At 35.6% G+C, this 27,799-nt stretch overlaps 1 protein-coding gene across 3 annotated transcripts; it reads right to left on the bottom strand.

Annotated features, from left to right (window-relative positions):
• Positions 1–27,799, bottom strand: LOC122018841 (squamous cell carcinoma antigen recognized by T-cells 3-like). Of its 3 annotated transcripts, none has more exons than XM_042576276.1 (16): positions 27,537–27,798; positions 27,251–27,384; positions 25,778–25,835; positions 25,470–25,685; positions 25,066–25,338; positions 10,352–10,486; positions 10,147–10,272; positions 8,936–8,980; positions 7,712–7,819; positions 7,488–7,630; positions 7,155–7,278; positions 4,055–4,129; positions 1,850–2,227; positions 1,661–1,753; positions 993–1,164; positions 1–338 (listed from the first exon to the last, which is right to left on the bottom strand). In XM_042576276.1, the coding sequence occupies exons 1-16, from the start codon at positions 27,690–27,692 to the stop codon at positions 145–147; spliced, it is 2,430 nt and encodes an 809-aa protein (XP_042432210.1). In that variant the 5' UTR covers positions 27,693–27,798; the 3' UTR covers positions 1–144. The 3 variants fall into 3 exon arrangements, 2 of the variants coding, with proteins under 2 accessions (XP_042432210.1, XP_042432211.1); XR_006121924.1 differs by having other exon boundaries at positions 163–338; positions 993–1,139; positions 27,537–27,799; XM_042576277.1 differs by lacking the exon at positions 1–338 and having other exon boundaries at positions 990–1,139; positions 27,537–27,799.

Genomic DNA, 27,799 nt, shown 5'->3' on the forward strand with positions numbered 1-27,799 from the left:
TTAGAAAAGTATATTAAGTAGAAAAAAGCAAATATGTGACAGCAATAAAGTTTTATATAACACGGTTACGGACTGGAACACGGATCCTATGCAACTCTCCATACACGTCTTCATTTTCGCCCACTTTAGGAGAAAAGCTCCGAATTAATCATTTGATTTTGGCTGCTCGCTAGCTTGATCAGGCTTTGCATCCTTTGGAGTGTGGTCAAGACGCTGTGCTAACGCTCTGGGTACAGCAAAAGTAACACTTCCAGTGAACTCCTTGCCACCATGCTTAGCTACAACAAAAGCTGCAGACACATCTTTCTTGTCACTGTTACCTCGAGTCATCTTTGAACCTGCATAATCATCACATGTTTGAATCGCATAATAAGTGCAAAAAGATCAACAGCCCATGATTTACTAACTAGGTCATCCTTTCAGCATTAAATTTGCTGTGGAAATTCATCCATCTAGCCAACCCCCAACAGTTGGAATCAGCATGTCAAAAGAAATGACAAATTTATTATATAGGAAAACTAGCATAAGCTGACAAAGAAAAAGCAATATGAAAACTTAGTAGATGGGAACACTTAATAGCACACGATGTGATGAACAATATACAAAAACTCAAACAGGTTTTCTTTCAGGAAGTAATTCCCTTACATTGAAATTTCTTGATAAATTTCATTTCAATATGACTTAGCTTATGATTGTTGATTTAAGAAACCCAAATGTCCATCTGATAGCTGAATTCCTATTTAGGATATACACAAGCATCCTTTAAAGTAAAATCTTGTCACCGCACATAACTCATTAAACTGCAAGAAATTCATGATTCATAATACCAGGAAGCAGCATTTGTTCATTGTTTAATATAGTCATTCAATAAACTTTCTACGATGGTGCCAGTTATGATGGAGAACCACAGTTTTTGGTTTTTCAAATTTGGAAGCGATCTCTATGCACAATAATTTTAAAAAAAAAAAAAAGAAAAAAAAAAAAAAACTAACCAAATGGAATTTTATGAGTTGTGGATGAATTGCTACTAGCTGAGTCCCTCTTTTGGCTTCTCTTAGGATCTGATCGTGCAATACTTAATTTCTTTCCAAGCAACTTCTGCTTGTTCTTGGCAACAGCTGCTGCAAGATGTTCGTCATCTGAAAAATCAATGTAGGCTAATCCCTGTATCAATTACGAAAACAAATATGAAAATGTGTTTCTAATGGGAAAATAAGAATTGTGAACATAAATGTGGTTATACCTGATGGCGAACTGGATAGTATAGAAAGTATATGATGGAATAAATACTCGATCAAATTTCAGGTAGTGGATCAGAATAATATGGCCAACCAATAAGTACAAACATTGTTTTCACAATAAGAGCTTTAATTGTCTGGTTAACAACAAACCAGAAGTGAAACTCAAAGCAAAAGGTCCCAATAACCACTGAAACTTAAGCTCCCAATAACCATAGAATTTTCATAGACCATTTTTGACAGCATTCAAATTATTCTTTCTTTGGTAAATTTAAGCATAAGACATTTTTGTTGAGTGCGCTGTTCCATTATACACAGACACAATTGATTATATTCCAAACTGGCAGTGTGTGCAATGTTGTGAATGATGATAATTTCACAATTGACAGTGCACGTAAACAGAAATGAGGTAGAAACCAAACCCTTGATTGTCTTGTTATTTTATCTTTAAGCAATCGTATAGCAACAACTCCTCCAGAGTCTTTGAAGAATTTGCGCAAATGTTCCTCATTTGCCTGCGACAAATGTTGCTTATATTTTTCTCTTTTTTTCAACAAAAAAAAATTGCTAAGCTAACAATAAGAACAGAATAAGATAGATCAGTCGCTTGCCTCAAAGCTGAGATTTGAGATAAATGCAGTACACTTATCGTTATACAACTCAGGTTTGGAATCCCGATGTTCTGAAGTTCTGACAGATTGCTTGCTGGTTGTATCAAGCAAATTATTTGTTTCACCTTCATCAGTTTCTTTTGCAATGTTAATCTGGTCTGTTGCTTTTGCAGGCACTTTTTCAGATGTTTCTGAAGGTTCAGATGAATATTTTTTTCGCTTCTCAGGAGGTGGTTTACTTTCAGATACTTTACCTATTTTCCTCTTTCGTGATGTATCAGCTGCAGTAGGATTGTCCTGCTTGACAAGTGATGCATTGTCACTCTTGGCCTCCTGTTGAGCCCGGAATGCCTTTAGCTCCTTTAAGCGCGGCGCTACCTATCATATTTACATGAGCATAGAGTGTTTGGTACAAATAAAATATTAGAGAAAATAATCAAATAGGACAACAATCATTTATCTTTTCAAGAATAAAGTTCAACGTATTAATAGATGAAGTTTAATGCAGATCTGCAGACATGTAACATGCCCAATTGGACAGAGCAGATAAACCACACATTAGGTTAGATGAAAAATGGGGTAAGAGGCAATTCAACTACTCATTTTTTTAACATAAGAGTTGTAGTAAATCTGGTATGAACATAGTCGGAAGCAATAATAATAACTATGTGAAGTTGCCCCTGGGTACAACTTAAATGAACACAGGATAGAAACAACAAAGGAACCAAATAACTGAACACTCTCAGAAAAAAGGGAAAAGGTCCTAGGGGCCAAAACTGCAAGTTTCTTCTCCAGATTCCTTTCCAGTTGAAGACATCACAGAATACCCAACCCCACCAGCGTCAACCTATATTACTTGGACTCCAAAAATAGTATCTATACTCATGTAGGAAATGAGTCTCAGACAGGTGAGTTTTCTAAAATAAGGGCATGGACTTATTGAAATGGTCACAATTAAGGACATGGATACATGTACACCATTCATCTAAAAAACTTAAATATTACTATTTGATTGAATATAAGATAAATTAATTTATATATTATCTTATAACCAAGGTAACATCTCATTCCCTCATCAATCGGTATGCAGAACTTGACCAAGATGACAAAACAAGCTCCGCCACAGTTCATGATGCTGATGACTATTGCAAAGGCTTCCGCAGTCAATTTGCAATGAGTACTCGTGCGAGGCTTCTGCAAGAAGTCTAATGTGATGCAATAGAGACTTCTGCAAACTGTCTACAAGCATAGTCCCTTTCACAAGTTCATGGTCCCTTCTGCGAGCTGTCCATGAATGTTGTCCTTTCAAGTCTGCGACGACGAAAGAGAAGCTTCTGCATGTTATTTGACTTGACGAAACCTACAAGTAATTGCCAAACCTAGTTGACCACAATCTACAACAACAATACCTAGTGACCACCATGCAATGAAGTTAGGTTTAATTATGCTACTTTTATCTACTTTTTTTCCTCCCTGTTCCTTTCTCTTCTGCTCCTCTCCAATTTCCCTCCTCTTCCCGTTTATATCTTCAACATTATTGTGTCAACATTGTCTGCATGGCACTGAAAAATCTCATTCCGACCAATGACTGAAACTTGACACCGAACAAGAACAAGATTTCAAACCTTGCTTATAACCAAATTTATAACTTAAACAAATAGAAATCTTACCTAATAATCTTATTTGTCTTCATCTTTGTCATTTCTCTTTTTCCTCTTTCACTTCTTCCTACTGCTATTCTTCTTCCACTACCTCTTCTCAAGGAAAATGAAAAGAAGAGGAAGGGGAATGGGAAGAAGAAGAAGAAGAAGAATACGAGGAAGCACAAGAAGAAAAAGAAGAGGAAGACTTCTGCTTGAAGAAGAATCTGGATGCTCAGACTCAATTTTGATACTCATATTCATGTCTTGTTGTGTCGTACTGACAAGGGTCCAAAAAGGAGTCCAAGTATCAAAGGGGTTAACTGCATTTTTTTACACGTCTCTCCCAAGAGTGTTTCTAGGTCATTTAAAGTGCATATTGTTTAGCTTAGTTCTAAAATTAAAAATAATAATAATAATAATAATAAATCCATAAGTAGAAGAACCAAATTAGAAAAAGCATGTTTTGTTGCAAAATCCAAGTGAAAGAAACTTTTAAGAAAAGTCCAAGAACATTTAACAACAAAGATCAGGACTACAAATGCAAATGCCAAGGAAAGCGAACCTTTTTTTGTGCAGTGTCATAATCCTCCAAAGTGCCATTTTCCCTTTCAAAACGCAACCAGGAATAGCAAATGTCCTGGAAATCAATTTCTTAAGATGAATGTATATTTGAGATTAATCAAAGAAAAATGAAATGCCAACACGTTTTCCAGTGTCATATACATTACTTCAGCCAAGCTAGTTCGGATAAATGTCAGCAGTCATTGATAATAAAAAGGTAAATAGAAAGGAAAATTCACTCCACTATCATGTAACAAATACAAGATAGATAAGCCATAATGAAAAAAACATATATGAAAAAACAAAAACATGAGAAAAAAATCTAAATGAGAAACAAAAAGTCATCAAGTGTGTGACAACAGTATCAAGCTCATACTCCACTAAATACATTTATTTATCAGAGAACTACAAACTACCATAACCTAGAAACTTGGACAAAATATTGACCATGATTTATTTAATAACTAAATGTATGGTAATAACATTTCCAAAAGCATCAGAATGGGGCTAAACTAAAAACAACCAATTTTTTGAAGTAAACACCGACTCAAGGCTAGGCAGTGAGGTTATCAAAAAGATAATATAAAAAGTAAGTTATATTTGAGACCCCGCAATAGCATAATTGATTCTTGTTTTATTTTCTCTTCTATGTTTTATTTTCTCTTCTATGTTTTATTTTTTATCAAGTTTTTTTTTTCAAAATGAACAGTTAAGTCAAATTGTTACAGAAGAAATAAAAGCATTTATGAATTGATATAAGCAAGTTTTAAATATTGTCCTTGAGAGTTGCAACTTTCGGTCAGAATAATATGATTTCAATATCATATCATGCCCACACTCAGCATGCTTTAACACCTAATGGAAACCTGTAATCCCCATCAATTACTTTGCTTACCTTCAAATATAAGCATAGCATTTAAAAAGTCGGTTGAATTATACCTCAATACTACCAATATGGTTGTCATGCATTAAATGACAGCATTGGTACTTGGAACATTCTAATTGTTAAAGTTGATTGGGCAATAACTTGTCCAAAAAGATCAAGGTTATGAAAGGAACTTATTTATACATTTATTTAGTTAGCACTCCCTCTTCGTGTACAGGTGACACTCCCTTCCCCTTCATGTGTAGGCAGCACTCTCTCTTTTAGTGTAGGTGGGTACTTGATTTAATGGCTTAATTGGCTCCGATCTCCCACGATATGAATGATTTTTTTTCCACAAGTGAGATTTGAACCCCTAACCTACCATGTTAAAGTTAAAGTCGATTGGTTAACCTAATTGACCAAAAGCTCAAGTGATTAGAAAAGAGACCCATTTATATATTTATATTGTTAACACTAGGAAAGTAGACATCATAAATTTTCATAAACCAGATTAAATAATGAGTTCCCAGATGTAGGCCATCTATGTTGAATCTTAGAACTAGTTTCCCCACATCCATGAATATATCTCAGTAAACTAGGAATTGAATTTGGAGTAGCACAACTGGAACAAGACAAGCATATATATAGAATATAGATGCATCTTAGTTTCTTAACTCCAACATTGCTCATATTTATGGTTGTTGGTGCCATAATCCAAGGTTTAAAATCTCGACACATGCTGAGGTTTCAGTCCCGGATGGGAATGATACGGTACAATTTCAGTATGTTTTAAAAAAATTAAATATAAATGTATATTAATTTTATTAATATTTGATTATTATATATGCTCTATATTTTGAGACATTGAATTTATATTTTAATATTTTCTCATAAGATAATGCCTATTAAATTTTTATAAAATTAATTTTTTAAAATAAAGTCATTCTTAAAATTTAAAACTAAATCTAAAATTATAAAATCATTCAAAAGGTTAAAAATAATTATACAATTATTTGAAAATCTTAAATTATTTTTTTGAATGTATTTGTAAATTTTTTATTTTTAAAAATTTATTTGAAATGTTCAAGAATTATATTTTTTTAAAAAATAGATTATTTTAAATTTATATTTAATTTTTAATGTATATTAAAAAATTTAAATTATTTTATAAAATATTTATTAATTTTTTAAATTATTTACAAATTTTGAAATAATTTTCAATATTTTATAACTATTATTAATAAAAAAACATATTTCAAAAATAAAAAAATTAACTAAACTAAAAGAATCACAAAAAAAAATGCAGCTACAGCTACCCGCAAAGGCCATCGCAGCACCGTTGCCCCCACGGAGAGTTTAGGAATATAGAAAATTTTATTAGAATTTTTCAAAATTTTAAACAAATTTTTATATATTCTAATGGGATAATTCCTTTAGGATTAGGAAATTACCTATTTAAATTAGGAGTTGATTGGATATTAACCTAAGTATTCTAATTAAATGTTGTTTTTTAAAACCTAAAGTTCTCCACCGTTGTTCTCTCCCTTCCTCGCACGTCCACTCTATGCTTGCTCTACCACCGGCGTCATTCACGCAAGCAACCGACATTGGCGTTGCATCCCTTTTCTCCCCACTTCTCTGGCCACCCCCCTCTCCTTCGTGCTCGCGCGTCTTGCCATAGAAGTCGGAGAACAGCCTCCATTGCAACGCCCTCCACAACCCCTGCAGAGGGACGCCACAGGGTCACAACATCTTTCGCGAACTCACGACACCCTCACAGTGGCTGTGTTGGTGTCGGTCTCGCACCAGAATGGTAAATACCACCCGTTTCGGACAGCACGGCATGAAATTTCAAACCTTGCTCTGATCAGTGCTTCCCCTTTCCTTCTCCTTTCGTTTCACAGTTTCTCTGACTTTGATGTTACTCCCATTGGTGCTCCTATTTGTCAACACACACAGCATGGTGACATTAACTCGTGCCTAGACAGGATTTACATCAGTCAGTGGCTAGAACAATCATTTTGGACGTATCCATTGGCACTTGATACAATGAATATAACTTAGATATACCAAGGTCCTAGCAAATTTCACAAAATATTGTTAAATACCCAACCCATGTGAATAACTGGATTAAGTTTGAAAAAAGAAACCATACAACATTGCAAATTCAAATATGAGATAAGAAAAAGACTTCTGTTAGTTATTGGTTAAATTTAGTATATTATATTATGCTTACCTCTGAACCTGTTCCCGAGAACCTTTTAGTGTAACACCTTCGGTAGATTGATCTTGCCTCATTTATTTGACCCAGTTCAAGTTCCATTGTGATATATGATTGCCAAACTTCCAGCATAGTTCCCCTGGAAAGATACAAGACTAATTCAGAGAAAAGGTACTGATACATTGTAGAAGTACAACATACCAAAATCGTGCATTCAACAACTAAGTTTGACAATTCAGCAAGTAGATAAGATTTCTATAAGAGAGAAATATGCTATTGTCATATTGTTTCAAAAGCATATCAGCCAAATCAAACTTGGAAGAATTAAATTAATGCTGACAATCAAACCTCTTCTTGAGCAAGTTTTCCCATACCCCACATGCAGCACCAATATCCTTTCCAAGACTAACCTCCAATCTTGCCCAATACGAGTGAAGACACAACAGTTCATCTGTACTCAGACAATCTGGAGATAAGTACTCAGTAGCACGCTGCAGTTAAGGGGGAAAAACAATATCAGACATCTAACTAGGAACTTAACAGGATATAGACATAGAATAGAGGAAGGTGACCTGGAGAGTCTCTCTTATTATGGTATAGTCTAGCCCATCCTTCTTAGCTTCAGCCAAAGACATTCGCCGTCTTAAACCATCTACTCGAGTGAGAAATAGATCCAAATACTAAAAGTAAAAAAAGACCATATTTATTAGCTACTCCATGTTTGCAGATCACACAACAAATTTATACAATCCATGCAGTTTAGGATAAGCCATCTACAGAAAATAGAAACATCATAGATAACCCATGCAGTTATTTTACTACTAATAACACTGTTCTTTGTTAAATAAAAAAAAAACATGAAATAATTATACCAAGTCATCTAAAAAAATAATACAAGGTTGGGAGTACGAAAAGCTTCATGTCCTATAAAAGTACTGAAATTTTGACATTCAAAGTTGCCTTTTATAAACAAAGTTCTCAGCTCACCCTTAACTTATATAGTGATAATATAACACTTCTTGCTAGAGGAAAAACATCTGGTACTAGGCCAATAAATTGAGTGATACACCCTAGGTTTTGAGTGGAAACGACATAACTAGGAGTGTAGGATTGATCCTCATAATTATAATTAAGGTAAAATATGTCAAAAGAAATTTTGGATAGGGTCATATGCCAAGGGGAAAATTAATATATGATAACAAATTAATCCTTAATTCACTACAGTAAGAGTCAACTACAAATCAGAAATCTTATCCTCATCAAGCCATGTAAGTCCTAGTGAGCCATGAATGTTATCCGTCTATTGAACTACATCATCAGTAATATTTAAATAAATTGAATAATTATTATTATATTAAATAATTTCCTTTGATTTCCTCTACACTTTGCACTTTTGACTCTAATCAATCCAACTCATCTAACTATAGACACTTGGACGCCATCTATTGGTATGTCACAACCTGCTAGTACCAAACCATCTTTCTCGTAGTCTAGCAAGCACAACAGAGTGGGAACTGGATCATTAAAGCTACGAAGTTAAGATAAAATTCAAAAAAGCAGAGACATTTGTTAAACCCAGGGTATAATCATGCTTCAGAGGAATAACGATAACCCACTTTTCTGTGGCCAACAAATTATATTTCTATTTATCCATGGCCAAGGTCAAACTCAATAGAAATCATAAAGCAGATGACTCAATAACAGCAGACAACCTAGAAGATAACCTATCACTCCTAACATATATCATTTAATTGTTTAACACAAAATTAACTGCCTAAGTATTATGGTTGCACTACCTCTTTGAAACTTGTGAAAGCACATTGCACTGCTTGTTCAAAGACCTGAAAAAAGGATGATGAATAAAATAGAAACTGCTTCTAGTTAAAATAGCATAATATAAAGTGTTCAAGATGAGAGTAGTGGAAGCAATGAGCAAATTATGTACAAAATCAAAATTTAATAGTGTGTCGATTTGTAGTATACTACCATCTCTAAGCAACATAGTTTGCCAAGTGATAACATGAATTTTGTAATAGTTATAAGAGGAAATTAGTGTACAAGAAATGCCCAGACATAACGATTATTAGATAAATCGATAATTTGTTGTATTGAAGCTCAGTTAAACCTTTAGTTCATGAAAACTGTTGGTTCAAATTAGTATGGCTCAAGTTTTGAAGAATGGTTTTGTGCAGGTCAACATGAGTTACACATTTCACTCCACGCGAGAACCGGCAAGCAAAACAAGCATGAGATTGCAACATGTGGCATTGACTTCACCAACGCTTCACGACTCCTTCCTGACATGCAGCAAAGTAGGCGACATCCTACAGCCTCATTCTTACTCTTCCTGACAATTTGGTGACAAGAGGCTTCACCACTCCTTCCTTGCGCACAGCGAGGAATGCAACATCCACCTTGGCTTCATTTCATTTTGTCAACAACAACGAAGGAATTTTGACAATGCTAGGGCTTTGCGAGCCTTCCCAAGATGGTCTCATGAGTACCAACAATGGTGGCAAAATAGTTCTGATGGCATCGAGGCTTTGTGACTTCTCCCCAGCAAGCAACGAAGTAAACAACACCCTCCACCGCCTCATTTTCTTCCTTTGCCTCATTCTTCTCCGCAACCTAGGGTTCTTGCTCAGCACAAACAGCAGCACCAGCACTTGGCACTGCCAGGGCATTTCATTCTAACAGGGGACTGAAACTCCAACTTGATGCAAATTTTGGTATGATAAGAGTTTAGAGGAAATCATGTTGAATTGCTGCCTCATACATGGCATAGGAAAGTCAGGAAGCAAATTTAAAATTGAAGGCCAACCTCAAAATCAATACAACTCCCCACAATAGCAAGAAACCCTATCTTTTTTGCAGATAAAGTTATAGAAATCATAGACGCCCCTGGGTATAAAATAAAACCTAGACACTAGGAGTACTATAACCAAGACCAGTATTAAACCAATAACATTATACAAACTTTATAATAACAACAAAAAAGGAAACATACATCGCTTAACTCTTTCTCTGTTGCGTGCATACGTTCCAAAGAAAGCAAGTAGTGCACCCAGAGTTCACCAACCCACGTGCAATTTCTTGTGGCTCTTGAATATACGCTTCTCAGAATAGTGGGGACCTGAAATAGAGATACTCTATGATGCCAGTATGATATTTGGATCATGATATTCATTTAAACTAATCAGTCTGAACAAAACCTTCAAATTTTGATCCAAATAACTAGTGTATCCTAGCCATAAGTCACTAGATACTGGAAACCTTGAGACAGCACGCTCATAAAGGATTTGAATACGAACAGGGTCACCAGATGATTCCTCGAACTTTATGTAATTCTGTTATCAAAAAAGGAAATAAAGAAATTACAAAAAAGAAATAAAATGGTACAAATTTCAACCAATTCTTAAATTGAACAAAGTATTAATAATTATACACAGAATAGTTACAGTATTTCCGGTCTCATAATAAACATACAAGTTAAAGAATAAGAAGGATATTACCTCAAAAAACTACATCATATTACGATTGCACATATTACTATTAAGCCCGCATAAATTGTCAGTGAGGCATAGCATGCCAGAGCAAGGTGCGGAAATATACTTTCCATTTTGTTTAAGTTCCAACATACCAAGATGTAGCAATTTTTCAGGGAATAAGAACAAGGGGATAACAATAATCTTTTATTGTTATAGTTAATGAAAAATGGACTATAACATATAGTCTTAAATCTTCTGTTGGGTATTTAGTCATTGGTATTATGTCAGTGTCGCTGACACTCATACTCGCCAATTATCCCTAACTCAAGTTGATATGAACTAGAGGAAGAAGAAGAATATATTATTGGTTATAATTATTATGTATTACAAGTTAGATTAATTTTAGCTTATATTTGATCAAGTATTAATATTTAAATTTTTTAAATTAATCGTGTCCCCATACCCATATCCTAAATTTGAACCTTTTGTTATGAGTCTACATGCCCTCAATTTTTTTTTAAAAAAAAAATCAAATGTCTGAGACTTGTTTATGGCATGGATATGCTTAGTAACATAAATCAGTGATTTATCCAATTTCCCATCTGACAATAAGCATGGTGCCAAAGCAGACACTCACTTAGAGTTAGAAATTTTATTTCTCAGTGCCCTGAAGGGAGATCTTTGCTTGCTGAAGAGATTCACCCTCTCCACAGTTCATTGAACTAAGTCAATTGTCTGAGGAAGGATTTCTATCCCCTTCCTTTCTATTGGGCAATCAAGATCCATTCTCTCCACAGTGTATTGATCAAAAACCCAATCATTTGAGGCAGGATTCTATTCCCTTTATTTGGGCAATCTTTGAAAGGAAGAGTAATCATAAACTAGTTGACTTGACCAACAAGCCTATATTTTAAGTAATCATACTCTGTGGTTGGCATGTGTTGGTAAAATTAAAGTGTAAATGAGCAGAAAATTTTGGTGTCTTCTTCTGATGTCTGGTGTATAGAGTGATACCGACTAACACAATCTGCTGTGATAGTGGCATGTTAGAGCTTTCTGTGATTGATGTCTCAATGTTAATCATAATGAGCATCAGAATTAATCATTAGTAGGGATTGTATGTGGACATAAATGTCATTTGATGTTTAGCATAGATTGCTATAGTGTAATGGTTCATAGTCGAAGAATAGATGTTTATGGAATTTTGTTGGCAAATCAACATTGATAATGTCATAGCCGTGTGGAGGTGGTCAACTGGCTGTATTAGATAAAACTAATAAGTTGGATATGAAAACTGGATTGGTAATTTTAAGGTCAATGATTGGAACTGTGCCATTCGTGGAGTGTTTGATGACATGACATCTGGATAGGTGTCTCAACTCTCTTCAGTCTCCATGCTAAGAAAGTATAATGTTATTTTTTTTTTTAAATTTTTAAAATTACATAATGAAGTGCAATAAAAAGTGGTATACCCAAGGTTTAAAATTTCGACCCGTGCCGAGGTTTCGGTCTCAGACCGGAACGATACGGTTTCGGTATCGTATCGTGCCGTGCCGATACAGTTTCGGTATTTTTTTATTTATCTATAGTAATTATAAGGTAAATATGTTTATTGTATATATAAAAATAAGTTGTATATTGATTTATTATAAGTTCTCAATTATTGAAAAATTTAATATTATTAGAAAAAATAATTAAAAAAATTATTTAAATAGAATTGATATATTAATAATTCAAATTAAAATGGAAATATTTATAATAACAATAATAATAATAATAATAATAAGTATATAAATTAATACAAGATATTACTTTATATTAATAATAATTATATAAATTAACTATTTATTCATTTAATTAATTATTAATTAAATAATATATATTTTAAATAGTAAAAAATAACAAGTAAAATTTTTTTTAAAAAAAATATCAGAATATAAATATAATTTATTAGAATTTTTTTAAAAAATTTTGAATTTTTTTGAAAATTTAAAATAATAAAAAATATATTAGAATATAAATAAGAATTATTATATATTTTTTAAAATTTTAAATGAAATTTAAAATATTATTTTTTCAGAATATTAATTAATAAAATTTATTTAATTTATTTTAATTTTAAATATATTTTTTATATATTTAATTAGGATTTATAAAAGGGCTCCTAGAAATATCACACATCCTCCGCACATCCTCCTTGAGAATTCTTTAAATTAATTAAATAAAATAAATAATTATTAAAAACAGAAAAAAAAAAAAACTCGCGGCAGTACGCGAGATCGCGCCGCGATCATCGCGGCGCGATCCCGTGAGGGGCGTCCGGCGACGCCGGAAGCATCGCCGGACGCCTCCGGCAGCGCCGGAAACGTCCGGCGATCCTACCGGACGCTTCCGGCCCCGCAAAAGTCATCGTGCGCGACGCCTTCGGCGCTGCAGAAGGCGTCGCGGGACGCCGCTGGAGGCGTCCCGCGTCTCCTTCGGCGCCGCCGAGACGAGGACGCCTCCCGTGCCGGTTTCGGCCGCCCGGCGGAACGGTAAAAACCGTTCGTGCCGAGCGGCACGAAACGACATTTCAAACGTTGGGTATACCATTTTGACTATTTTTTATTTACAATTATTATTTTATTAATGATACTTTTTATTGTTAGAAGAACTAATTTATGTTTTTTTTCTATAAAGTGCAACTTCCTCCTAGACTAGTTGGCATCGACCAAGTAACCTCAACAATTCAATGCCTAGTCCAATTTTCAAAACACTACTTCTAAGCAAGCAACTTCAGTACTGAAGAAGCTAATCTTTCAATTTTGCAATATCGATGCAGTCATTGTAAGTGATGATAATATTATCTAAGTAGACAATGCATTTGCCAGTAAAAAATTGAATGATCTGTAATATTCCTAATGACGTCGTATTGTAAAAGAGTTGAGATGAATTTCTCAAACCAAGTTCTTAGAGATTACTTCGGTCAAATCATAGACTTCTTTAGCTTACACATTAGACTTAATCTCTCCTTGAGCAACAACCCCTAGAGGTTGCTCTATGAAGGTTTCCTCCAAAAGATAACCATTAAGATATTTTTTTATGTCAAGTTGAAGACAATATCTAGTGAGAAGAAAAGTCAGTTCAAAATAATGTTGGCCATTAAATAGAATATATGTACTAACATATGTACTCAACACCATAAATCTAAGTATACCACACTTTGTCACCAGGTGGCCTTAAGGCGATCAGTAGATCATTTGATAAATACTTAGCAGAGAAAACTAATATGCAACTCAAACTTGTCTGCAACCCACTGTCAACTTCTCTGGAGGAAAAGAAAATAGCTCTTAAGCGCCATTAGAATTTAAAACAACCATCTCATCAATCATATCTTGTTATTAACCCTGAAAGTACCTTCAAAACATTTCTATGTGTTGACTTTTGACAATGATGCATGTTATAAAGCAAGAAAGTGGATACGAAGTGGAACACTTATGAATATCTTTACAAAAGGCAATGGGATGCTCAAATCAACGGGGATCTAGGACAATTACTAGTGACTAGAGAGGAGAGTCTTAGGAAGATTCTGGAGTATCTCCATGTCATGATCATGAACCACCACAAAGGTGGTGTTTCATGTGGCGCAAGTTAGCAATAGAAGAAACAAGTGGTGAGTCAAAAGAGGGGTTGCAGATCTAACAATGGGCTTGGAAGGACAATGAAATACTAAGAGGAAGAACTTCCTGCACATCCTCAGATAGAGATAGAGACAGTGTATAAGAAAAGAAAGATGTGAACTCAAAAAAGATAATATCAGCAAAGAGATAAAGGTGTAGGTGCAATTGACCTAAGATTGATCGACTACGATAATGATTTTGATGTGTGTGTCAAAGAGTTTAAGTTAAGCTTTCATATTGATTTGATATGTGGTTGAGTCACGCAGGACTTGGTAAAACACACATGAGGAGCTCATCTTATGGCTCGGGTCCTTGAGATCGGTGAAGGATGGTGCATCTGAGGGACCGTCGGACGAGGAGCAACAGAGTGGAGCGGAGGAAAGCGAACTTCAAGGCAACGAAAGGATGCATGGAGAGGGCTCGATTGCATCTGAGGGGGAAAGCCAAGGAAGAGGGCTTCAAAAGGCGACTCCGGAGAGGATGCGTGTGAGTATGTAACCAGGACCAGTCGACTGATGGAAGTGGCACTGGACTTGGAGTGAACAGAAGCATTCTGTTCGCTCAGCCAGTAGCTAACAGTCAATTGGTAAGTGGTCGTTGGTGACCGTTGGCATTCTGCGAAGTAACCGTTGGCTACATCCAACGGTAGCACCAGTTGACTGATGGAAATGATGCCCAGGAAATGAGTTGTCTTGTGATCAACTCTTTCCACTCTATGTAAGGCAGCTTTGAGGGATGGAGGAGGTTATTGATTCTTGCTAGAATACTCCAAGTAATTCCCTCAAGCTTCCAAGCTAATTCTCTTCCTCTTAAACCTAAGTCTCATCTTGTAAAAAAGGAAGAGAGTTTTGTGAGAGCGGTTTGCTCCACCGAGGAGAAAACATTAGCCGGAGATTGTCAGGAACTAATCCACCGACGGATTGAGGGATCGTCCACCTCAAGGACAAGCCGTGGAGTAGGAGCAAGCAATCTCCGAACCACGTTACATCGATTGTGTTAGCGTTAGTATTCTTATTTGCTTTTATTGTTTTAGTTTTATTCCACTTGCACAACTAACATTGTAGAAAGAAGAACGATTTGGGGTAACAAGTTATTCAACCCTCCTTCTAGTCGGTCATCCGATCTTTCAACAAGTGGTATTAGAGTGAGGACATCCTTTAACGGACTAATCGCCGAGAAAAGCACTTTCAACAAAATGGCTGGCTCACCCATTCAGCCACCCAAATTCGAAGGAGATTTCTCTTGATGGAAGAAAAGAATGAAGGTATTCTTCGATACCAATTTCGATATAATGCTAATAATAGAAAATGGTTTCAAGATACCTAGGGATGAAAATAACACGATAATCAATAAAGTAAGATGGAGCAAGAAACAAAGAGAAGAGCATTTAACAAATTCAAAGGCAATACATCATCTACTAAATGTCCTTCCCCAACAAGAAGTGACTAGAATTGGAAATTACAAAAGCGCCAAGGACTAATGGGAAAAGTTGATTGAGCTACATAAAGGGACATCGGAAGCAAAATTGACAAGAAGAGACCTCCTCCGATCTCAACTCAACAACATCAAGCTTGAGAAAGGAGAAAAGGTATCTATTCTACATTCTAAAATTAAAGAGATTTTAAATAAACTAACAAGTGTAGGTGAGACACTTACAAATCAAGATATGATGATGAAAACTATCAATGCTTTTCCAAGAACCACAACTTGGAGCTCAATTGTAGATTCGTTCTACATTTCAAAAGATCTAGAGAAATTCTCTCTAGATGAATTCTTCTCAACAATGGAGCTTCACGAAACTAGAGTCGAAGTGTTAAAAGGGAGAGCCCATAGATCAAGAGAGTAGCCCTTGTGGCAAACAAAGGAAAAAGTAAGAAGAAATCTTCATCTCCACCATCTTCCGACTCCGAAGAATCAAGCGCCTCAATGGATAGTGATCAAGAGGCGTATATGGTAAGAAAAATGAGAAAAGCATTTAAGAATTTTTCTACTAACAAATCTCATGTTCGGAGAAGTTCAAAAGACAAGAGTAGGACAAGGAGAGTCATTTGCTACAATTGCCAAGAAGAAAGACACATGAGGGATCAATATCCTCTCTTAAAGAAGAAGGAAGAGAAAAAGAAGGAAGAAAAGAAAAAGACAAAAGAAAAAAGGAAGAAGGTCAAAAATCTAACGGCAACATGGGATGATCAATCATCATCGGAGAAAGAAGAGCACCATGTATCCCATTTTACTCTAATGGGAATTGATGGCATTGCCTCCACCTCATCCGAAAATGAAGAAGGAAAGAACTCAAGTGAAGAAGAAGGGAGCTCAAGTGAAGGAGGAGGTCAAACTTCGCATTCAGACTTCTCGGCAAGTGAGGTATACAATCTACCCACTCATACTTTGGTTAAAATTATTTCAAGTACAAATGAAGATTTGTTTAAGGCTAAAAAAAAAACAAATCCTTGAAAAATGAGATTAGTATTTTAGAGGAAAAATTAGAATCCATGTTTTCTAAGTTAAATAATTCCTCTAGTATGCATGCTTCTTCTTCTGGTTTAAATGATTCATGTTTAGAAGAAGAAAATAAGGAATTAAGGAAAAAAGGTAGAATACTTTAGTAAAGCCCTTCAAAAATTCACAATTGGCTCCAATATCTTAAACATGAGCATTAGGAGCCAAAGGACAAGTTTCAACAAAAGGGTATTAGGATACAATGAACCCAAAAATGAAAAAGCTTATCATTATTTACTTGCTAGGAGGCAATCAAAAACAAGGACCATAGATAGGAAATGTATCCTCAAGGAGTATTTGGTTAACCCAATTAGAACGAACTTCTATTGGGTACCAAAATCAATCCTCAAAGGTTAGAGGATTTTTGGGTTAGTCAACCATTAAGGTCATATTTTAAATTTTTTGAAAAATGGTTGACTTTAGACCTCAAGGGGGAACACTTAGCCTTGATAGAAATTTATGATAAGAAAGGCTAAGTAGAGATTATCTTTATTTCATCTCACAATGACTTGCATTACATTTCTAAACATAAATGTGAGATGATAGGATGATACTCATAATTCACTTATGCTTATAGCTTATTAAAAATAGTTATCATAGACCAACTATGGGGAAAGCAAATGTTTAATTAATAGACATCTTGCCCATAGATCATAGTTGGACATTTTAAATATTTTGAAAACAATTCTATGTTTTATTTATAGTGGCATAGATATTTTAAAACATATGAATTCAAAATAAGATTTCAAATTGATACACAATTGAATGTTTTCAAGGTTTTTGAGTTTTTGTCAAAACTTCGAAAATATAATGAATTTTCATGAAAATATTTTTTTTTCCTGATTAAAAGACATTATAAAAAATATGTGTTCAAAATTTCATAATTTTTAAAATTTTTTGAAATTTTTTATGCATTTCTGAAATTGGTTTAAAAAGTAAGAAAATGTGATTCTGCTCGTGTCAGTCGACTACAACAGATGGCAGTTTTTTCAGCACTTTCAACAGTTGATTTTGTTTAATTTAGTCAAAATTAATGTCATAGTATATATAATTGTTCAGTGTAATCTTTTTTATGGTGTCAAAGGGGGAGAAATGGGAAGTTAAAGTTAGAAATGTATTTCTCCCATTTTGTGCAAAACTTGAAAATTAAGTGTTAAAGTATATGTCAAGGGGGAGCTCGGATTTATGCTTCAATGTTTACGCTTTGCTTTCAATTTTTCAAATATTATTTATGTCTAACTTAAACATATTACCACACATCAAAAAAGGAAAGAGTGTAGGTGTAACCAATCTAGGATTGATCGGGTATGATCATGGTTTTGATGTGTGTCAAAAAGTTTAAGTTAGGCTTTCATATTGGTTTGATATGTGTTTGAGTCACACAGGACTTGGTGAAACACATATGAGGAGCTCATCCTATGGCTCGGGTCCTTGAGATCGGTGAAGGATGGTGCATCCAAGGGACCGCGGGACTAGGAGCAACGGAGTGGAGCTGAGGAAAGCGAACTTCAAGGCAACGCGAAGGATGCATAGAGAGGAGTCGCGGGCTCGTTTGCATCTGAGGGACGAAGGCCAAGGAAGAGGACTTCAAAGGGCAACTCCGGAGAGGATGAGTGTGAGTCTGTAACCAAGACCAGTTGACTGATGGAAGTGGCAGTCGACTGGGAGTGAACAGAAGCATTTTGTTCAACTGTCACTTTTACAAGTAGCCGTTGGCTACATCCAACGGTAGCCCCAGTCGACTGATGAAAATGTCAGTTGACTGGTGCACAGGAAATGAGTTGTCGATCAACTCTTTCCACTCTATTTAAGGGAGCTTTGAGGGATGGAAGAGGTTACTGATTCTTGCTAGAATACTCCAAGTAATTCCCTCAAACTTCCAAGCTAATTCTCTTCTTCCTAAACCTAAGCCTCATCTTGTAAAAGAGGAAGAGAGCTTTGTGACAGGTTTGCTGCACCAAGAAGGAGAAAGCATTAGCCGGAGATTGTCGGAGACTAATCTGCCGACGGATTAAAGGATCGTCCACCTCAAGGACAAGTTGTGGAATAGGAGTAAGCAATCTTCGAACCACGTTACATAGATCGTGTTAGCGTTGGTATTCTTATTTGCTTTTATTGTTTTAGTTCTGTTCTGCTTGCGCAACTAACATTGTAGAAAGAAGAATAAATTGGGGTAACAAGCTATTCAACCCTACTTCTAGCCAATCATCCGATCTTTCAACAAAAGGCACAACGTGCCTCAGGAGAGTAACAATGATCATTAACAATAAATTAGATTTAAGTTAAAAAATAATTATGGAAAAAATTAATAAAATGATACCGAGATGCAGAACATGCTGCAACAACCTCTATCAACCATCAATCTTATCTTAAGTTGACAAACTATCCAAATAATAGCAATTGTCAGCTTCTTGCTATTTTTGAACACTGATAATGTGAGAGGAGACAACACACCTACAGATAAAAATCAGTTGCGTTTTGAATCTGTTAGAACCCCTAGTAGTGTTTGATGTGTGAAAAATGTGGATCGAATTGATATCACTCAATAAATTATTTACATTCAGAATAGGAATACACATTATATACAACATTATAATGGAATAGAAAATAGGAAACTAATTATTCTGTATATAAAAAATTAATATCTTTCTAACTAAATCATTTGATTTCCTACTTTGTGCTCCCAGCTATTTTATTTCTGTACAAGCTGTGAATCTATTCACAGTTGTTTGACATAGCTATACAAGCTGTGAAATCTTTTCATAGCTTGTCAAATATGTACAAGCTATGACAGTTATTTGACACACCCTCAAGTTGAGGAATAGATACTTTCCATTCCCAGCTTGACTATGAGATCATGAAATCTAGAGTTGTTCAATCTCTTTGTTAACACATCAGCCAATTGTACTTTTGACGAGATATATGACATACACACTAATCCTTCTTCCGATTTTTCCTTGATGAAATATCTATCAACTTCAATATGCTTAGTACTATCATGTTGAATAGGATTATGAGCAATATTTATAGCTGACTTAGTGTCACAATAAAGTTTCATAGGATATTCCAATTTAATTTTCAAATCATCCAAAATAATTTTTAACCAGAGTAGTTCACATAATCCTTGAACAAAGGCTCTAAATTCTGATTCTGCAGATGGTCTTGCCACCACATTTTGTTTCTTGCTCCTCCATGTCACCAGATTACCACCAAGGAAAGTACAATATCATGTAGTTGATCTACTATCCACTAGAGAACCTGCATAATCTGCATCTGTGTAAGCTTCTAAAACTAGTCTCATTTCTCTTTAACAAAATTCCCTTTCTCGGAGTGCCTTTCAAGTAATGTAATACTCTGTAAGCAACTTGAAGGTGAGATTCTCTTCGATCATGCATGACTTGGTTGATCACACTCACAGCATATGCAATGTCTGAACGAGTGTGAGCAAGGTCTATAAGCCTACCAACCAACCTCTGATACATTCTTTTGTCAACAGTTGGTTCTTCCTTAGCTTCTCCTATCTTGTGATTTGGATCCATTGGATTAGAAATCGGTTTACACCAATCACCCTTGTCTCAGCTAACAAATCAATCACATAAAATAAAAATTCCTTTGGCAGAGTATGCTACCTGCATACCAAGGAAGAACGTTGCTTTATTTCAAAATCCTTTATTAATTGCTATTTTAGATCATGTTTTTCCTTTTCATCATTTCCAGTCACAACGATATCATCTACATAAACTAGAAGAGTGGTCACCTTCCCTGCTATTGAGTGCTTAACAAAGAAAATATGGTCTCCTTGGCATTGGATATACCCAAATTTCTTCATGACTTTTGTAAATCTTCCAAACCATGCCCTAGGAGATTGTTTTAGACCATAAAGAATCTTCCTCAGTTTACATACGCTGTTACCAATATCCCTTTCGAATCCTTGTGGGAGGTTCATATAAATTTCTTCATCTAAATCTCCTTAAAGAAATACATTCTTCACATCATACCGTAGGAGTTGCCAGTTAAAGTGTGCAGCCAAAGATAGTAGAACTCTAACCGTATTCATTTTTACAACTGAAGAAAAGGTCTCCTAATAATTTACCCCATAAGTCTGAGTATAACCTTTTGCTACTAACTTAGCTTTATATCTCTCAAGAGATCCATCTTCTTTGTATTTTAATGTGAAAATCTACTTACAATCAGCAATGTTCTTCCCTTTTGGCTTTTCAACAACCTCCCATGTATTATTCTTTTCTAATGCATTCATTTCCTCCCTCATGGCATCCCTTCATTCCCTTTTTGACAATACCTCAGAAACAGTATTGGGAATAGTCATAGTATTTAGACTCACAATGAATCTTTTGTCGGCTGGTGATAGACGTTTAAGAGAAACATAGAGAGATCGAGGATAGAGAGGGTGTTTGGTGCATTCTCTAATACCTTTTCTAACAACAATGGGAAGGTCAAGGCTATCTTTAGTGGATGATTCAGTAGATTGTAAATGTGAGTCAGAACTTACCATGATCCCAACATCAGGGTCGAAGGTTTGTGGTTAAGGTTCTTGGACTTATATCGCTTCTGGAACGGCCTTTCTCCTTGAATACACTTGAGGGATACTTAGAGTATCACTGGGAGGAAACTCACTAGATGGAATAGAAGGTGATTTGATACGAACTTGAGTAGGAGGAAGATCAAGAATGTCAATGGATTCAAATGACTCACAAATGTTATCTTTTGTCATTGAAATCTCCCCCTGAGGATAGGATTTGGAGAAGAACGGGATATGTTCAAAGAAGGTAACATCAGCCGAGATGTAAAACTTTTGAGATGAAAGGTGGTAACACTTATATCCTTTTTAAGTGGATGAATATCCAAGGAAGACACATTTGATGGCACAAGGATCTAGTTTACCTCGAAGTGGATTGTGGATATGAACAAAAGCAGTGCACCCAAAAATCTTAGGAGTAAGTCCATTTGTGGTTCGGAAATGAGGATAAAACTCATTGAGTTGCATGAGACTCTTGTTATCTACATGTGAAGGAAGTCTGTTTATCGTGTATATGGCATTAAGGATAGCCTCTCCCCTTAGGATTTAGGAATATTGTTGCCGAAAAAAATAGCACGAGTAGTGTTGAGTAAGTATCCATTTTTCCTTTCTGCTATTCGATTTTGTTGAGGTATATAAACACAAGACGAATCATGAATAATCCCCTGGAATTGGAAATAGGACAAAGTTTGGTTGAAGTAATCTCTAGCGTTATCGATCCTAACGCTTTTGATTTTCACTCCAAATTGATTTTGAATCATTGAGTGAAAATTAGGAAAAATAATATTGACATCAAATTTTCATTTGAGAAGAAACACACACCCATGTAACCCAAGTGCAATCATCAATTAAGGAGACGAACCATCGAGCCCTAGAAACATTAGGAATATTAGGACCTCATATGTCACTATGAATTAAATAAAAGGGAGTAGAACTTCTTTTATTGCTAATAGAAAAGGGTACACGAGAATATTTTGCCAATTCGCAAACATCACACTGAAATTCAGAAACATCCCATCTTTAAAAAGATGAGGAAACATAACCTTTAAAACTCTAAAAGACGAATGATCAAGACGTTTGTGATGTAACCAAATATTGTGCTTACTAAATGAACTGTGAAAGGACAAAAGACAAATTATTCTTCTTAGTGGATTCAAGGTAGTAAAAACCACTATGTTCCTTAGCAAGTCCAATCCTCCTCCCCGTGTCCTGGAAAACACAATAAAAAGGGGAAAAAATGACATGACAGTGAAGTTCAATAATTAAATTTTGAACGGAAACAGGATCGGCAGACAATTTTGGTACATGGAGGACGTTTTTGAGGATAAGGTTAGGAGTAGGATGAACATTTCCAAAACCAGAAATGGCTAAAGATCCATTGGCTACTATAATTTTTCTGTTACTTGGGCTGGGGTTATAAATGTGAAAAAAATTAGAATTGGGAGTCATGTGGTCTGCAACACCGGAGTCTATTATCCATAAGCTATCAAATAAACTGTTTGAGGTATTCATATAAGAAGAGAGTAAGGGGATACCTAAGAGAGTCAAAAAGCATGCGCCAGACAGTTTATCAAGAGAACCCAACAATACTCAAAGTTTCTCAATTTCTACATTGTTGAATCTGCCAAGAATTGAGTTGTCTTCAATATGGGATTGCTCGATCAAGTGTACTTGAGATTTGTGTTGCCCCCTCCGACTTCCCCATTCTCGACTTAGTCTTTTACCATGTAGTTTTCAACATGTCTCTTTGGTGTGGTGAGGTTTCTTACAATAGTTGCACTAAAGATGGGCTTTATTGTCTAATCGGAGTCACACCATACTTATCTTTCTCCTGTGAGACAGTTTTGGCAGCAAGGGCTAATCCAGCCATGGGTTGGGGCTTAAGCATCACACTTCATCGACTTTCCTCAGCCTGGAGTAGAGAGATCACCTCTGCTAGGGAGAGTATGTCGTCTTTGCCGATGATTTGGATCCGGACCTAATCAAATTCAGGATTTGGCCAAAAAATCATATACAATCTCCTTTTCAATAAAGCTCTTCAAAATAGTAGCATTTATAGCACATTGCATCTCAATTACTTGGTAATAATCAAGTTCTTGCTACAGATTTTGTAAAACCATGGAATATTCAGTGATTGATTTATCTCCCTGCTTAGTAGCACCTACTTTGACTTTAAGTTCACAAACTTGGGCAGCATTACGGGCTTTTGAGTAAGTGAAGGTAATGCAATCCCAAATTTCATGAGCAGTAGAGAGAAACATACATGTATCACTAATGGATGGTTCCATGGAATCCCATAACCAAGACATAATCATAGAATCTTCTTCATCCCATGCCTCAAAAACGGGATCAGTCGTGGCAGGTCCTGTCCCAAGGATATGGCTTAGTTACCCTTTGCCTTTGAGGTAAGCACAAACAACCTGAGACCATTTCAAGTAGTTCTTCCCGTTGAGTCAATTGGAAGCTCGAATATTCTATAGATCACCAATTTTCTAGACTGAACTACCATCATCAAACACAATAGATTAGTTAGGGTTGTTGGAAATGGTTGTTTGAGAATCGGCCATGATAAAGAAAGGTAGAAAATAAAATTAGCAATGAAGGCTAAAGCTCCAATACAATGTGAAAAATATGGATCAAATTGATATCACTCAATAAATTGTTACATTCAGAATGGGAATAACCATTATATACAACATTACAATAAAATAGAGAATAGGAAACTAATTATTCTGTAGATAAGACATTAATATTTTTCTAACTAAATCCCTTGATTTCCTACTTTGTGTTCACAGCTGTTTTATTTCTATACAAGCTATGAAATCTAATCTGTTCACAACTTGTCAAATCTGTGCAGGCTGTGACAGTTGTGACAGTTGTTTGACAATATGTGTTGTCAAATAAGTTTAAGCTAAGTCCATGTGTGTCTAAATGTACAAGGACTTGGGAGAACATACATGTACTCAACGGCTAAGGAGCATCGGAGACAGCAAAGCCTTGGCAGAAGACACAAGTGAGCGAGAAGGATGGCACGAGAAACGACGGGCTCAATGCATCCAAGGTATTTCGATGAAACGAGAAGGACGCACGAGAAACATTAGTGCGTCCTTGCTAAACATTAGTGTCTCTTTCTTTTTATGTTTGCATTTTATACTTAATCTGTGTGTCCTTGCTAAATCGATAGCAAGAGAAATAGGTGATTTTATTTGCAGTTAGCTATCCACTCGTCCCCTCTAGCGATCCGAACCGCTTCCTCAACACTAATAGAATTAGATGTACATGACTAGAAGACAAAAATGCTTATCCAAGATTGGTACAGTTTAGTTACTCCTAGCGCTAGAAAATTGGGCGCCATAAACAAAAGATTAACCAATCAACTATGATACATAAAAACTCTCTGCAATTATAATAGTAGGTTGGTAACAGTTGTAGATACTGAAAAAAAAGCCAAAGTTTGAAGCAACAAATGGCCAGGTCAGATTTCAAGAATTAAATGGGTATACATACATGACACTAATCCTAACTTGCAGTGCATTTCAACTATTCCTTTGCATCAAAAAACACTTTACACAACAGAAAATGGTTTGATAAATTCTCTTATGAATAAACAGTCAGAATTCCCATTTGCAGAGTCAGATGACCAAATGCAAAAGGAAGCCAGATTTAAGCAATGAAGTACCAAAAAAAGAACATAACAAGGAACAAATAAAGAAAAAAAGCACTGAGATGATAAAATTGTTTACCAAGAACTGTTGAAGTCTTTCTGTGTCAGATGCATCAGTTTTCATGATTTCCTCTTCATATTGCTTACGAAAATTATAAAGCTCAGTGGCCTTCCTATAAGCCGAGACAACATGCTGAGGAACACCATCAAAATCTGAGTTTGCATCATTATCATGGCCTTGTTCAGCCTCCCAAAGCTTGTAATCCCTAAGTGTTGCCCTTAAATCAACCAAAGGTAGAGATAGTTGTCGATGGTATAGTTTGCGTACAATGTCATTTTGTTTTTCTTTCTCCTGAAACAACAGAGGAAAAAGAGCTCAAGCAAAAATAATAATAATAAAATGAAATAAAGAGATAGCATGCCAACTATTTTTTAATAAACAGCTGAGCAAAGGAATGTAGGCCTTTCTATTTTAGTGTTAACCTCATTTTGACTGTCCTTTATTGTCAGACAAAGAGCTTGCTCAAATTCTCTGTATGCCTCCCATATTTTATTTCCTTCAGTTACAATCAACCCAGCAGCAGCGACAGCACGCTCAAGTAACTTTCTCATCTTTGAAACACCATCCGGTGAACATTGTGATATAGAAGCATCATTTTCTTGAACAAAATTGATGTAATCACACCAAAGAGATACAGACTGCAATGACAGATAGTCAAAGTTCAAAAAGCAGATGGTGATAAAAAAAAAATTTACAAATTTTAGATGCCTTGCAATCAAGTCAAACTTACCAAATATTCTTGCACTGCACGTTCATAAAGCTTTTCAACTTCAGTGAAAGCTTCAACACTACAATTTAAATTAAAATAAATAAGGATTTAATGCAATCTACATCACTCTATTAAATAATAAATTAAATAAGACCAGGTACCCTCATTCTACTTAATTAAGCCTTAAAAAGAAATTCCCTAATCTTTTAAGCATTGGTTACATCATAAAGTATGTGATGAGTTCTTTCCATTCTACACTTGAACAAGTCCAATCATTGTCAAGTAAGAAGGGAGAAAACATACGTGCAACTGACATGCAGCAAATTGTAATGAAACGAGCAAAATGGCCAAAGTGCTCAACAAGGTGGGACAGATATTAAATTCCAAAAAACTAACTCAAGCACCAGTATATGCAATTTGTGCAACAATAATGCATAAAAGTATGTTTACATTAGTAAAAACTCTAAATCTAGTGTGTACATAAGAGTTATTATTTTTCATCAAGACAATTAGTTGACACTAGATGAGTCCACAGAAATTCAATTCCAATAATATGTTGTGTACATATATTAGCATCTTAAGGAAACTTTAATGAATATGAATTCTATATTCATGATGCCCGTGTTACATCTCTATCAAGTTATCAAAAGCCTTGATTAATGAATTTGTGAACTTCTTTTTGAAATAAAAAAAAAAAGTTTAACATGACTAGCAACATTATAATATTGCTTCAGATCTTGTAATGTTCATACAAATAATTCATAGGACATAATTCATAGGACAAAGGGAACATAAGGTTTATTCGTTTGCAACACAAATACAGGAATTCATAACTGAAGAACCTATGAACACCTTCAGTAAGTATTACTATGATATCCTCAGCCTTGGAGAATTTGGATGGCCTGTACCATTATACAGTGTGAGAATATTTGAAAATTGCAATTTTCATAACTTTTCAATGTAGTGGAGTTATTACATAACACAAAATAAAGTGAAAGGAGAAAAGACACAATATACTCTACATGACATGAATTGGATTTGGAAAGAGTTATTGGAAATCTATGACCAGATGACTTCAAAGGAAATCAAAATAATACAAAAACATGAAAATACGTCAGGGAAATAACTAAGAGTTAGCTTTTATACCTCCAAACTCCATGTCTCTTGAACTCAAGAAACAATGATGAATAAGATTGCAAATAGTCTAAACAATACTACCGATGATGTTGCTAACTATTGTTCATATTACAAAACCAAAAGTAAGTGTCTCGTGATAGCATCCTGTAGATGGATAAGTGATTGAATTTCTCACTTCGATAATATTTAACAATCAACGCGACATCAAATGAAATTTGTGCAGGTTGGGAGCATCATTTGAGTGCAGAATAAGTGATGCGTGTACAGTTTGATATCATCCCTCCTGCTGAAGGGGAGGAGTGAAACGCACTTCACTACGAGAACCCCTAAATTCAAATGACGAGCAAGAGCAACTACCTCGAGCACAAGGAAATTTCGTCTTTAATCCACTCCTGCCACATCTCCGGGCTTAAAGGGAACCGCTGGTTCATTGATTCCCTCGCCTGCCGCAGCTTCTCGAGATGACCATACTTGCGCAAACATTGAATATACTGCACGAGAGAAGGAGAGCAGACAATCAGGCGAAGGTGGTGTTAGCGGAAGAGAGAACGAACAGAATCCAGAAGTAAAAGATGGTCACAGGAACTGAATAAATGAATCAAAATCATCAGGGTTGGCTGGTAATGTGAGAGGGAGGGGTTACCTGGACGTAGGTAACGTACTCGAAGGGATTCTCGGCGAGAGATTTCTCTAGGGTTTGAATCTGGAGATCTTCGGCGGCTTCGTCATCGTCCGACGAGGAAGAGGAGAGGGGGGAGCTAGGGTTCCCGTTCTCCGGCTCCTCGAGGGATTTCTCCATCCCAGCGTCACCCACAGTGGTTGCGATGACGAAGGCGGCTTCTCTTTCGACTCAGTTACTCTCTCTCAGGCTCAGTTTTACGGCTGCGAAATCTGGAGTAGAGAAAA

This window comes from Zingiber officinale, chromosome 9A, assembly GCF_018446385.1.
Source record: "Zingiber officinale cultivar Zhangliang chromosome 9A, Zo_v1.1, whole genome shotgun sequence".
Lineage (NCBI taxonomy): Eukaryota > Viridiplantae > Streptophyta > Magnoliopsida > Zingiberales > Zingiberaceae > Zingiber > Zingiber officinale.